Consider the following 14311-nt stretch of genomic DNA (forward strand, 5'->3'; position numbering starts at 1 on the left):
GGCAAACGTTGTTTAGAATCAAACCTCAAGGTGTTTTTCACATATCTATCGATGATAAATCATTTGTGGCAGTTTGGTTTCTCCTCTGAAGAAAATGGAACGCGCATGGACCTGGAGATTACGCAATAATTTTGACGGAGGACACCGGGCGGACACCTGGTAAATGTAGTCTCTTATGGTCAATCTTCCAATGATATGCCTACAAGTCACAATGCTGCAGACACCTTGGGGAAACGACAAAGTGCAGGCTCATTCCTGGCGCATTCACAGCCATATAAGGAGACATTGGAACACAGGGCATTCAAAATCTGGACCATTTCCTGTATGAAATTTCATCTTGGTTTCGCCTGTAGCATTAGTTCTGGGGCACTCACAGATAATATCTTTGCAGTTTTGGAAACGTCAGTTTTTTTTCTTTTCAAAGCTGTCAATTACATGCATAGTCGAGCATCTTTTCGTGACAAAATATCTTGTTTAAAACGGGAATGTTTTTTTATCCAAAAATTAAAATAGCGCCCCCTATCTCGAAGAAGTTAAGTGGGTGAGTATCATAGCATTGAAGTCCAGTTTTGCTGCCCCTGTAGTCAACCAATTTGGTATGTATGGGAAATGAGCTAGGTTGAGTGCATTAAATGGATTGAAGATGTCACTAAATAACAAACATCTGATACTCCTCATTAAGCAGTTTCTCTAGATACAGTATGTGTTGGCTTTCTACTGACAGCTGCTCTTGACAGCACTATAACCATTGCTTAATCACCCAACATCATTATGTAAAAGTTGATCAGGATACTCGGCAGACTACGAACAAGCGATGTTGCAGGCTAGATGTTGATCGGATAAAGTTTATGATAGCCATAACTTAACTCACCTCTGAGTTAAGCACACTGGTGTATCAGGCAGTGTAGTGATCTCATCTGCGGTGAAAAAGCTGATAGTCGGGCAGGCAGACCCTGTACCCCTGTTAGCAGCTCTGATTGGCTGTAACTTGTATGTTTGGTGACGATTGACAACAATTAATCGGTGGGACTACAGGAAAACAGATTCTCCAATTGAAAAATATTGAAAGAGGGCTCCTTTTTCGTATTAAACATCAGGTTTTTGCAGAGTTTTTGTAAATGTTCTAAAATTTATGTTCAGAATTTATCAAAGGGCCATTCTAAATTGAATAAAAGAGCCTTATCTGGCCCGTGGGCCACCAGTTGAGTAGCATTGCTCTATGTTCTGGACCTAACTTGTGTCGTCATGACAACGACAGAAGAGTTGGCTACAGGCAGCAGCGCATGCAGTATGAAACCAGTTTAGTATTTCATGTATCACTCAGCTCAGTGGCACAGTAGTGGTAGTGATGAGACTTCAATATGAGCTGAGTAAAAGAAATGTGACCAATAACCACTTTTCCAGATGTATTTTTTTGAATCTGTGTGTTTGTCTGTGTTTAACGGTCTCTCATCCACAGTGGAGCTCCACCAGGTCATAGTAGCCATGATGAACAGGAAGGATGAGCTGGATGAACACAACATGTGAGTCTCCTAATGTTGATGGTGTGAGTTGATCTTTGACATGTTGTGAAAAATCTAGTGGAATTTGGAGCTATGTGTATATATGTATTCTGGGACTGTTTTTTTGTGACTATATGGTTAACAGTATTGTGTTGTCTTCCGGGACTCGAGGTCCCTGCGTAGCCTGCTGGATGGGGAGATGGAGCACTCTGCTGGGCTGAGGCAGGAGACAGACGCCCTGAGGAGACGCCTGGATGAGCTGGAGGAGAGACACACAGCCAAGGTGCAGGCTCTGGGCAGGTGGGTGCTACTGGTGGTGTTTGTTCCCAACGCCAGGTTCCCATGGCTCAGTTGGTTTCCTATCCCTGTGCTACAATAAATCAGCAGATGTCACAAAGTGCTTCTACAGAAACCCAGCCTAAAACCCCAAATAGCAAGCAATGCAGATGTTGAAGCACGGTGGCTAGGAAAAACTCCCTAGAAAGGCAGGAACCTAGGAAGAAACCTAGAGGAACCAGGCTCTGAGGGGTGGCCAGTCCTCTTCTGGCTGTGATTTTAAAGAGTTCATGGCCATTAAGTCCAGATCGTTCATAGATGACCAGCAGGGTCATATAATAATCACAGTGGTTGTAGAGGGTGCAACAGGTCAGCACCTCAGGAGTTAACGTCAGTTGGCTTTTCATAGCTGAGCATTCAGAGGTTGAGAGAGGGAGAGGGTCGAAAACAGCAGGTCCGGGACAAGGTAGCATGTCCAGTGAACAGGTCAGGGCTCCATAGGCAGAACAGTGGACCATTGGTGGTTAGAAAATGAAAAACATGGATCTCAATGGAAACGGTCTTTAGAAGTTCAATATGAGCAAGTGTGTTTTTTGGGTGGAGTTTTAAGTGTATGAGTTGAGTATGCTCCTAAGGGCACTTTTAACATTTGAGCCACTTAGAACACTAAAAAAGTGTGACTATCTTAGCCAGCCCAGTTCTTCCACCTCGCTACACTTTTAAGCCAAACAGGAAACTCCAGCCAGCCACTCACACTCAAGTGCTATCCTCCACCCAAATCTGTCCTGATCTGATCAATAGTCTCTAAAAATACTGGAATTGGTAAGTAAGCCCTTCCTGTGTGTGTCTAACAAAGCCCCGTGGATGTGAGCTGGACTAAGATTCTCTCATAGATTTACCCACATTGATTCATCACAGTGAGAGGAGTGAGTACTGGGCTGGTTAAGATGTGGGCCGCACACTGACTGAGGCAATGCTTCTGACACGCATGTATGTAACACTGACTGACTGAAGCAATGCTCCTGACACGAATGTTCAGTGGGGCAAAAAAGTATTTAGTCATCCACCAATTGTGCAAGTTCTCCCACTTAAAAAGACAAGGCGTGTAATTTTCATCATAGGTACACTTCAACTATGACAGATAAATTGAGAAAAAAAATCCAGAAAATCACATTATAGGATTTTTAATGAATTTATTTGCAAATTATGGTGGAAAATAAGTATTTGGTCAATAACAAAAGTTTATCTCAATACTTTGTTATATACCCTTTGTTGGCAATGACAGAGGTCAAATGTTTTCTGTAAGTCTTCACAAGGTTTTCACACACTGTTGCTGATATTTTGGCCCATTCCTCCATGCAGATCTCCTCTAGAGCAGTGATGTTTTGGGGCTGTTGCTGGGCAACACGGACTTTCAACTCCCTCCAAAGATTTTCTATGGGTTTGAGATCTGGAGAATAGCTGGCCACTCCAGGACCTTGAAATGCTTCTTACGAAGCCACCCCTTCGTTGCCCGGGCGGTGTGTTTGGGATCATTGTCATGTTGAAAGACCCAGCCACGTTTCATCTTCAATGCCCTTGCTGATGGAAGGAGGTTTTCACTCAAAATCTCACGATACATGGCCCCATTCATTCTTTCCTTTCCACGGATCAGTCGTCCTGGTCCCTTTGCAGAAAAACAGCCCCAAAACATGATATTTCCACCCCCATGCTTCTTCCAAATGCTCTCTAACAAACTTCAGACGGGCCTGGACATGTACAGGCTTAAGCAGGGGGACAGGATTTGAGTCCCTGGCGGCATAGTGTGTTACTGATGGTAGGCTTTGTTACTTTGTTCCCAGCTCTCTGCAGGTCATTCACTAGGTCCCCCCGTGTGTTTCTGGGATTTTTGCTCACCGTTCTTGTGATCATTTTGACCCCACGGGGTGAGATCTTGCGTGGAGCCCCATATCGAGGGAGATTATCAGTGGTCTTGTATGTCTTCCATTTCCTAATAATTGCGCCCACAGTTGATTTCTTCAAACCAAGCTGCTTACCTATTGCAGATTCAGTCTTCCCAGCCTCGTGCAGGTCTACAATTTTGTTTCTGGTGTCCTTTGACAGCTCTTTGGTCTTGGCCATAGTGGAGTTTGGAGTGTGACTGTTTGAGGTTGTGGACAGGTGTCTTTTATACTGATAACAAGTTCAAACAGGTGCCATTAATACAGGTAACGAGTGGAGGACAGAGGAGCCTCTTAAAGAAGAAGTTACAGGTCTGTGAGAGCCAGAATTCTTGCTTGTTTGTAGGTGACCAAATACTTATTTTCCACCATAATTTGCAAATAAATTCATTAAACATACTACAATGTGATTTTCTGGATTTATTTTTCTCATTTTGTCTGTCATAGTTGAAGTGTACCTATGATGAGAATTACAGGCCTCTCATCTTTTTAAGTGGGAGAACTTCCACAATTGGTTGCTGACTAAATACTTTTTTGCCCCACTGTATGTAACGCTGACTGACTGAAGCAATGCTTCTGACACACATGTATGTAACGCTGACTGACTGAAGCAATGCTTCTGACACACATGTATGTAACGCTGACTGACTGAAGCAATGCTTCTGACACACATGTATGTAACTGACTGACTGACTGAAGCAATGCTTCTGACAACGCATGTATGTAACGCTGACTGACTGAAGCAATGCTTGACTGAAGCAACTGACTCACATGTATGTAACGCTGACTGACTGAAGCAATGCTTCTGACACACATGTATGTAACGCTGACTGACTGAAGCAATGCTTCTGACACACATGTATGTAACGCTGACTGACTGAAGCAATGCTTCTGACACACATGTATGTAACGCTGACTGACTGAAGCAATGCTTCTGACACACATGTATGTAACGCTGACTGACTGAAGCAATGCTTCTGACACACATGTATGTAACGCTGACTGACTGAAGCAATGCTTCTGACACACATGTATGTAACGCTGACTGACTGAGGCACATGTTTTCAAGCACACACGGACTCAGAGAAAGCCTTTTCCCTACCAGCATGGAGCTCGGGCTGTTCTTCCAGTGATGTTAGCAGAGCAGAAATGAGATCTCACCCAGGAAGGCGGCTGGGCAGGCGGCCAGGAGAGAGTGGGCCTGGTCAAAGAGACACTGGTCCTCTGCTCGGTTTGGAGGAAACACACACTGAGAGATTTCTTTCTTCTTACTTGGCACTGAGCGTTTCCTGAAGGTGGTTGAGAATGGGATATTGATGTACTGTAAAGACCCTTCCTAAGGTTTGGGTGGTTTTAATGTAGTTGTTGAGAGGATTTTAGTTGTTTTGCTGCTTTGTAAAGTCAATTATCTTGCTCTCTCAAGGGGCTACTGTACAGTTGAAGCTCCCACTTTTAACAGTCTTCTACTCTACTCCGTCTGCCTACTGTGCTGTGGGCACAGAGGAAGGTTTATGAAAGGAAAACCACAGTAAATGTTTGAAGTATTGTTTGTCGAGCCTCTAAATGGCACTCGGGAGTATTAGATGTAGACGTCCTGTATTTTATCCTCTGAGTGTTTTACTGTAATGTTTTCTCAAACTGGGGCAGGTTTATACTCCTGTTTTTTACTGTCAAATCCAAATCAAACCTCTGGGACTGCAATCCCAGAAGCCTTCAGTAGAGGTCAAACAGGAAGTTGTGGAAACTCTTCCTGCCTCTTACTCTTTCTGATATATGGACTTTTCCTCTCTCAGCTGATCCAATTTCACTAATGGGCTTATAGACCGTCCATTTTGACCGAGATGTTTGGGTGGAATAACCCCATGTGGAATACCCCCAAACTCCCTCAACGACACATGCCGGTTGTACAATACACAGCAAAGTTAGTGCTGTAGGATGCCTTTGAAACTTTCAGGGATACTTGTAATGCAGAATGATGAGCCCATATAAAATGAACTGTCTGGGACATATTCTCCAGTTCCAGTTGTCAGTCTGTTTCTGATCAGGGAATTGAATCTGGACAGATGCTGTAGATTTGGGTGTGGCTTGTGTAAGAACACAGCCCCTACATTATCCTCCTAGGTCGTTCTCTAAATTGTGTTTCTTTCAGTGACACCTTCATATTACTCTATAGCACAATAGATGGCTACACATACTCTCACAGTACAAAACATTAGGAACACCTTTCTAACATTGAGTTCCACCCCCTTTTGCCCTCAGAACAGCCTCAATTTATCGGGGCATGGACTCTACAAGGTGTTGACAGCTTTCCACAGTGATGCTGACCCATGTTGACTTCAATGCTTTCCATAGTTGTGTCAAGTTGGCTGGTTGTTGTTTGGGTGGTGGACCATTCTTGATACACAGGAAACTATTTTGCATGAAAAACCCAGCAGCATTGCAGTTCTTGACATAAACCGGTATGCCTGGCACCTACTTCCATACTCCGTTCAAAGGCACTTCAGTTTTACCCATTCACCCTCTGAATGGCACAGACACACAATCCATGTGTCAAGGTCGATACATTTTCACGTCGATACAGTGCGATCCGTGTGCACAGTTGGCCAGAGAACTGATCTCTCTACCTGCCTACCTGCTCCCTGCCTGCCCTGCTCTGTCTCTCCCATTCTGGTACAGGTACCATTGCCACCCTCTCTATCCCCGGAGCTTTGCTCGCCTACATCAGACTCATACATCGCTGACTTTTTATTGATCTGTGGTTGGACTATTTGATTAGTGACTCTTAGGGCAATAAATAAAAACAAACATGTTGCTGTTGTTCATGTTGCTGTTGTCTACCCTTGGCTTTTACAATGTTGGCCATGTTGCTGTTGTTCATGTTGCTGTTGTCTACCCTTGGCTTTTACAATGTTGGCCATACTTTTCGAGCCCGTTGCTCTGTGAATAAGGAAATATATGACTGTTTCTCCCTCGAGTTTTGTGAGAAACCCCACTCTTGCTCCGGAAGTGCACGTGAGAACTATGCACATTTCTCTCAAACAATATGTGAGAAATCAGACTCTTGCGCTTACATTTCAGGACTGTTCTCTTGGTACTTAATCATGTCTCTGGACTTCATACATCTCCTGAAATATGTGTCTCTAAAGACTCTGGTGAATATGGATTGTTGGTCAAGTGTTGTCTGTAAATCCAAATGTTGTAGCCCTCGATCTAGACTTGCCATCATCTTGCTGCTTCTATTGTCTGGAAATGTGCGATCTAACCCAGGTCCTGACATTCTTACCCCTGCCCAATTAAGTAGTCAGAGTTGCCTGAAGTTTTTGCATATGAGTGTAAGAAGTCTTCTGCCGAAGCTTGATTTTGTGAATCTATGGACAACAGCTGCCGACCCTGACGTATTTATGCTTTCTGAAAAATGTCTCAAAAAATATATTACTGACTAAAATATTGGCATAATTGGTTACAATGTTTTTCGTACAAATCATAAATCTAAGGCGTTCTGACTTCTGTTACTAAACCTAAGCAACTTGAAAATCTGTCTTTGAACCTAAACCTTGGCTCATTTTTAAATATTGTTATAGACCTCCATCTGCACTATTGGCTCTCTGGATTGTATTTTCAAATTGTTTTCACAGAATGTCAATTCTCAGTTTGTCCTGATGGGTGATCTGAATCAGGACTGGCTAACATCTCGTACTGATCAATTAAAAATTCTATGCAATATGCAATCTCACTCAGGTTGTCAACAGTGTAACTAGGTTGAATATAAAATGTCCTCTTTGATCTTAACCATTACTCATCGTTTTAATGCTTCTGGTATTTTTGCAAATGACATAAGTGATCACTGTGCTATTGCCTGTGTGTGAGATGGTAAAATTCCTAAGAAATCTCCAAGTGTAATTACGAAAAGAAACCTAGAAACGGTTTGATATTCAAGTTTTTTTTGCATGATGTATCTAGCATTGGATGGAATTAATATCTGATGTTGAACTAGCCTTTTCTTACTTCCACAACACATTCCAGGATGTATGTAATAGGCCCCTTTAAAAAAAGAAATCAGAATTAAGGGCATAGAGAACCCTTGATTTACTAAGGAACTTACTAAAATCATAAGGAAACAAAATGCTATGTAGGCTAAAGCAAGAAGAGGGTCTGGTTCAGGAGATTATTGGATAGCTTTTAACCTCTTGAAGCTATGGGGGCGCTATTTCATTATTGGATAAAAAACTTGCCTGTTTTAAGCGCAATATTTTGTCACAAAAAGTTGCTCGACTATGCATATAATTGACAGCTTTGGAAAGAAAAAACTGACGTTTCCAAAACTGCAAAGATATTATCTGTGAGTGCCCCAGAACTGATGCTACAGGCGAAACCAAGATGAAATTTCAAACAGGAAATGAGCAGGAATTTTGAGGCTCTGTTTGCCAATGTCTCCTTATATGGCTGTGAATGCGCCAGGAATGAGCCTGCCCTTTCTATCGGTTCTCCAAGGTGTCTGCAGCATTGTGACGTATTTGTAGGCATATCATTGGAAGAATGGCCATAAGAGACTACATTTACCAGGTGTCCGCCCGGTGTCCTTTGTTGAAATTGCTGCGTAATCTACAAGCTGCACGCAGTCATCCAGTGATTGAGAGGAGAGCGGAGGCTTCCACGAACGATATACCATGAAGAGATATGTGAAAAACACCTTGAGGATTGATTCTAAACAACGTTTACCATGTTTCAGTCAATATTATGGAGTTAATTTGGAAAAAAGTTTGACGTTTTGATGACTGATTTTTTAATTTTTTTGGTAGCCAAACATGACGCAGAAAACGGAGCGATTTCTCCTGCACAAATAATCTTTCAGGAAAAACTGAACATTTGCTATCTAACTGATGGGTGTGGCTATGATCTGTAAATTGAAAGCAGACCACTACCTGAAATCTACTTCAGATAATCTAAATAATCCATCAAAACTTTGGCAAGTAGTGAAAGGTTTGGAGTGCAAAAAAGATACACAGCTTCCCAAACAATTGTTGGTCGACATACAGATTGTAACTGAGAGAACGTTCATCCTGAAAGCCTTGAATCATTTTTTAGACGCAGGCAGTTTATTTGAAAAGGTCATAGGTATAATTGACCTCCCTATGAATTTACCTGATACCCCTGTGTAGTCCTTCACCAGGTTCCCCTTTTCATCCTTCTCTGTTTCAGAAGTATGCAAAACCCTGAAATAAATTGATGGAAAAAAATCCCCTGGCCCTGATGAACTATACCCCTGCTTCCTACACCTAGCTGCAGACATCATTGCTCCCCCTTAACATGTATTTTTAACCTCACACTTGATGTTAAGGAAATCCCCAAGTTATGAAAATCTGCTTTTGTACTGCCTCTCCTGAAAGGTGGAGATCCTTCGCTACTTGACAACTATCGACCCATATCAAAATTGTCTGTATTGTCAAAGGTACTGGAGTCCTTAGTTAGTAGGCAGCAAAATGCCTACTTCCAAGAAAACAACATCTTAAATGGAATGCGAATCCGGTTTTTAGGTTTGGCCACAGCACTGTTTCAGCAACGTTGAAGGTTTTAAATGACATCCACTGTGCTCTTGACAATAAGTTACATTGTCTATCTTTATTGTGGACCATGCTGTGTTCGTGCAAAGGTTAAAATGTTGTGGAATTACTGGTCATGATCTAGATTGGTTTATAAATTACATATCAAATCGTACACGATGGTTATAAATTTGAGTCCATAGAGGTGTGCTCAGGTGTTCCTCAAGTTTTTTTGGGGGGCCCACTGTTTTCATTTTGTATATCAACAACATTGGGGATATTATTGAAACAGCGGATATTCATTTTTATGTAGATACTGTTCTTTATTCAAGTGGTAGTAGTTTATATTTAGCTTTTGAAGATGACCAAAGAGCATTTAACATCATACAACAGAATCTGTATGATTTTTAAAGATGATTCTAAATTAGGGTAAAACATAATGCATGGTATTTTCAAATGCCAGGCATGTTATTAATTATGTCATTGCTACATTGGCTGGACATACTATAGAGCAAGTCAAACTGTACAAATATTTGGGTGTGTGGGTTGATGATAAGCTGAGCTTCACTGTGCATGTAGAGAACTTGATAAGGAAGCTCAAGCTGAGAATAGGTTTTTATTACCGGCGTAAGGCTTGATTTTCTTTGGAGGCCAGGAAGGAGCTGGTACGATGTACATTACTGGCAGTTTTAGAGGTGTGTGTGTGTGTGTGTGTGTGTGTGTGTGTGTGTGTGTGTGTGTGTGTGTGTGTGTGTGTGTGTGTGTGTGTGTGTGTGTGTGTGTGTGTGTGTGTGTGTGTGTGTGTGTGTGTGTGTGTGTGTGTGCAGTCCTCAAACACTACCCTGAGTGCACTTGATTCAGTGTATCATGCAGCCCTCAGATTCATTACAAATTAAAAACGTCTAACACAGCATTTTGATCCCTACAGTGCTGTTGGCTGGTCGACGTTGCGTAGGCTTAAATACTGGTATACACTTATTTATAAGGCCATATTGGGTAAAATGCCATTTTATCTCTGTTTTTTAATCAGGTCGGTAAATAAATATCAATTACAGTCCCATTCTCATTTGCTTCTAACAGTACCAAAAATTAGAACAGGTCATGGTAGAAATAGTTTTAGTTACTCAGCTGGTCCTGAAATTCTCTCCTGAACATTTAAAAATTTGATGATATAGTTTCGTTGGTGGAGTTTAAACACTTGATCGATGTAAATATCATAGAAGAGTGTAATTGTCCTTTAGTACAGCTTTTTTTTAGTTGTGTTTTATAGATTTGTTTAATGTCGTGTTAGTAAATGTAAGTTGTTTTGTCTGAAACTTTGTTCCCTCTGCTGCTATTGGACCAGAACATCTCTTTTCCAAGAGAGACATCTCAATGAGAAACCTGTATAAATAAAGGTAAAATAAAACAAATATAATGGAAAGAGCAGGTGTTCTTAATGTTTTGTACACTCAGTGTAGCTCTACTGCATAGACACACTGCCAATAGTTTGTCTTATTAAATAGATATGCATGTCTATATGCCATCTCTCTCTGTTTCTACAGTTGTGCTGACCCCATTTAGTTGACTGGTCGATTGTTTGGTCAATAGGCTGTTGGTCAACCAAAATGTCTTTAGTTGAGCAGTCAATTTTGAGTCTCATAGCAAGGGTCTGAATACTTATGTAAATACGTATCTTTTTTATTCTATTTAAAAAATAAATGTTTTTGCTTTGGCATTATGTATGAGGTATTGTGTGTAGATTTGAGGGAAAACAATATATTTCATCAATGTTAGAATAAGGCTGTAACTTAACTAAATGTGGAAAAAGTCAAGGGTTCTGAATACTCACTGTTGGGTACAGCTCTAATATACAGTGCTTTCAGAATGCACTGTCGGGTACAGCCCTAATATACAGTGCTTTCAGAATGCACTGTCGGGTACAGCCCTAATATACAGTGCTTTCAGAATGCACTGTTGGGTACAGCCCTAATATACAGTGCTTTCAGAATGCACTGTTGGGTACAGCCCTAATATACAGTGCTTTCAGAATGCACTGTCGGCTACAGCCCTAATATACAGTGCTTTCAGAATGCACTGTCGGGTACAGCCCTAATATACAGTGCTTTCAGAATGCACTGTTGTGTACAGCCCTAATATACAGTGCTTTCAGAATGCACTGTCGGGTACAGCCCTAATATACAGTGCTTTCAGAATGCACTGTTGTGTACAGCCCTAATATACAGTGCTTTCAGAATGCACTGTCGGGTACACCCCTAATATACAGTGCTTTCAGAAAGTATTGAAACCCCTTGACTTTTTCCACATTTTGTTACAGGCTGAATTTTATACGGATCAAATGGATTTATTTTATATTTTTCTTCCCAATTTTGTGATATCCATTTGGTAGTTAGTCTTGTCCCATTGTTGCAACTCCTGTACAGACTCCGGAGAGGTGAAGGTTGAGAGCCATGCGTCCTCCACAACATGACCATGCCAAGACATACTGCTTGCTTAACCCTTAATGTGTCAGAGGAAATACCCTACAGCTGTTGACCGTGTCAGCGTGCATGCTCCCGTCCCACGACACAGGAGTCGCTAGAGCGCGATGGGACAAGGACGTCCAAACCTTCCCCTAACCCAGACGACGCTGGGCCAATTGTGTGCCGCCTCTTGAGTCTCCCAGTCATGGCTGGCTGCAACACAGCCCAGGATCGAACCCGGATCTGTAGTGACGCCTCTAGCACTGCGATGCAGTGCCACTCAGGAGGCCCAAATGTTCTTTTTTTTATATATCTAGGCAAGTCTGTTAAGAAAAAAAATCTTATTTACAATGACTGCCTACTCCAGCCAAACCTGGATTACGCTGGGCCAATTGTGCGCCACCTTATGGGGACTCCTAATCATGGCCAGTTTTGATACAGCCTGGAGTCAAGCCTAGGTTGGTAGTGACGCCTCTAGCACTGAGAATGAAGTGCCTTAGAATGCTGCGCCACTCTGGAGCCATGGCCTACACTGGTCTACACAATACTCCATAATGTCAGTGCTGCTCAAGTTTCTGCTCAAACGGTCAGAAACAGACTCCATGAGGCTGGTATGAGGGCCCGACGTCCACAGGTGGGGATTGTGCTTACAGCCCAACACCGTGCAGGACGTTTGGCATTTGCCAGAGAACACCAAGATTGGCAAATTCACCACTGGCGCCCTGTGCTCTTCACAGATGAAAGCAGGTTCACACTGAGCACATGTGACTGACGTGACAGAGTCTGGAGTCGCCATGGAGAACGTTCTGCTGCCTGCAACATCCTCCAGCATGACCGGTTTGGCAGTGGGTCAGTCATGGTGTGGGGTGGCATTTCTTTGGGGGGCCGCCCATCCCTCCATGTGCTCGCCAGAGGTAGCCTGACTGCCATTAGGTACTGAGATGAGATCCTCAGACCCCTTGTGAGACCATATGCTGGTGCGGTTGGCCCTGGGTTCCTCCTAATGCAAGACAATGCTAGACCTTATGGGGCTGGAGTGTGTCAGCAGTTCCTGCAAGAGGAAGGCATTGATGCTATGGACTGGCCCGCCCGTTCCCCAGACCTGAATCCAATTGAGCACATCTGGGACATCATGTCTGTCTTGCACCACAGACTGTCCAGGAGTTGGCGGATGCTTTAGTCCAGGTCTGGGAGGAGATCCCTCAGGAGACCATCCGCCACCTCATTGGGAGCATGCCCAGGCGTTGTAGGGAGGTCATACAGGCACGTGGAGGCCACACACACACTACTGAGCCTCATTTTGACTTGTTTTAAGGACATTACATCAAAGTTGGATCAGCCTGTAGTGTGGTTTTCCACTTTAATTTTGAGTGACTCCAAATCCAGACCTCCATGGGTTGATAAATTTAATTTCCATTGATCATTTTTGTGTGATTTTGTTGTCAGCACATTCAACTATGTAAAGAAAAAAAGTATTTAATAAGAATATTTCATTCATTCAGATCTAGGATGTGTTATTTTAGTGTTCCCTTTATTTTTTTGAGCAGTGTAAAACAGACATTGAATATTCCTTTGAGCATGATGAAGTTATTAATTATATTTTGAATGGTGTATAATACACCCAGTCACTACAAAGATACAGGCCTGCTGCCCAATTCAATTGCCGGAGAGGAAGGAAACTGCTCAAGGATTTCACCATGAGGCCAATGGTGACTTTTAAAACAGTTAGAGTTTAATGGCTGAAAGGAGAAAACTGAGGATGGATAAACAACATTATACTTAGTCCACAATACTAACCTAAATTACAGAGCGAAATGAAAAACTCTTTGTTAATTCTTCTGTGGATTTTTTTAAATATGGCAGTTAGCAACCAAATGTAAGGTGCATTATCGCCACCAACTGGACTGCAGTGTGGACCTCATTCATCTCTCAATCACCCACATGGGTATATGCTTGTAAAAACCAATGAGTAGAGAGGCGGGACTTGCAGTGCGTCAAGCCTCTAAAATGGAACCAGGTTCTAAGTTCTAACCAAGTTCTATTTCAGTGCCTGGCTATGCAGACGCCTGTTGAGACACACCAGCAGTTTGGATGAAATGATTGAATAACATGTACTGTTTTTGCAACGGTCACGCACACAACGTGGGTTGTCTGATTAGTGTGTAAAACAAAAAATATGTAGTAAAGGAGCTATATATTTTTAAATAAGATCATCTTTGATAACTAACAGTCACCAATAAAAACTAGACGGTCAGCGAGAATCTGTTATAGTCACGAAGCATAAAGACACGGTGTAAGCCGTAAGTGTAGAATTACAGGAAATTCTGTGGTTAAAATCTTAGGGAAAACACTAACCGCGCGCGCCCATGCGGGAATGTTAACCTGCCTTTTCCATAGCAGGAGGGCACATTTGGAGTGATCAATAAGACACACCTGAGCTGTGGAATCACCTCCCTTGCCTCTGGAACTCCAGACATTTATTACCTTTAATTAAATCGCACCGGAATTGTGTCTCGGCTTGCCAACTGATAACAACGGCCCTATCGTCCCTCCGAGAGCTCATCAGCCGGCTTTTTGAGATCTCTTGTCCC

The 14311-nt window shown here is 42.4% G+C and overlaps 1 protein-coding gene across 1 annotated transcript in view; it reads left to right on the plus strand.

The window, feature by feature from the left end:
* LOC124038543 (sorting nexin-29-like) overlaps positions 1-14311 on the plus strand; it is a 177152-nt gene that overhangs the window by 28951 nt on the left and 133890 nt on the right. The window contains exons 12-13 of the mRNA XM_046354554.1: positions 1460-1523; positions 1674-1802. Coding sequence (XP_046210510.1) covers positions 1460-1523; positions 1674-1802 — 193 coding nt within the window. The remainder of the gene's footprint in view (positions 1-1459; positions 1524-1673; positions 1803-14311) is intronic.

The sequence above is a fragment of the Oncorhynchus gorbuscha genome, linkage group LG06 (genome assembly GCF_021184085.1).
Source record: "Oncorhynchus gorbuscha isolate QuinsamMale2020 ecotype Even-year linkage group LG06, OgorEven_v1.0, whole genome shotgun sequence".
Taxonomy (NCBI): Eukaryota; Metazoa; Chordata; class Actinopteri; order Salmoniformes; family Salmonidae; genus Oncorhynchus; species Oncorhynchus gorbuscha.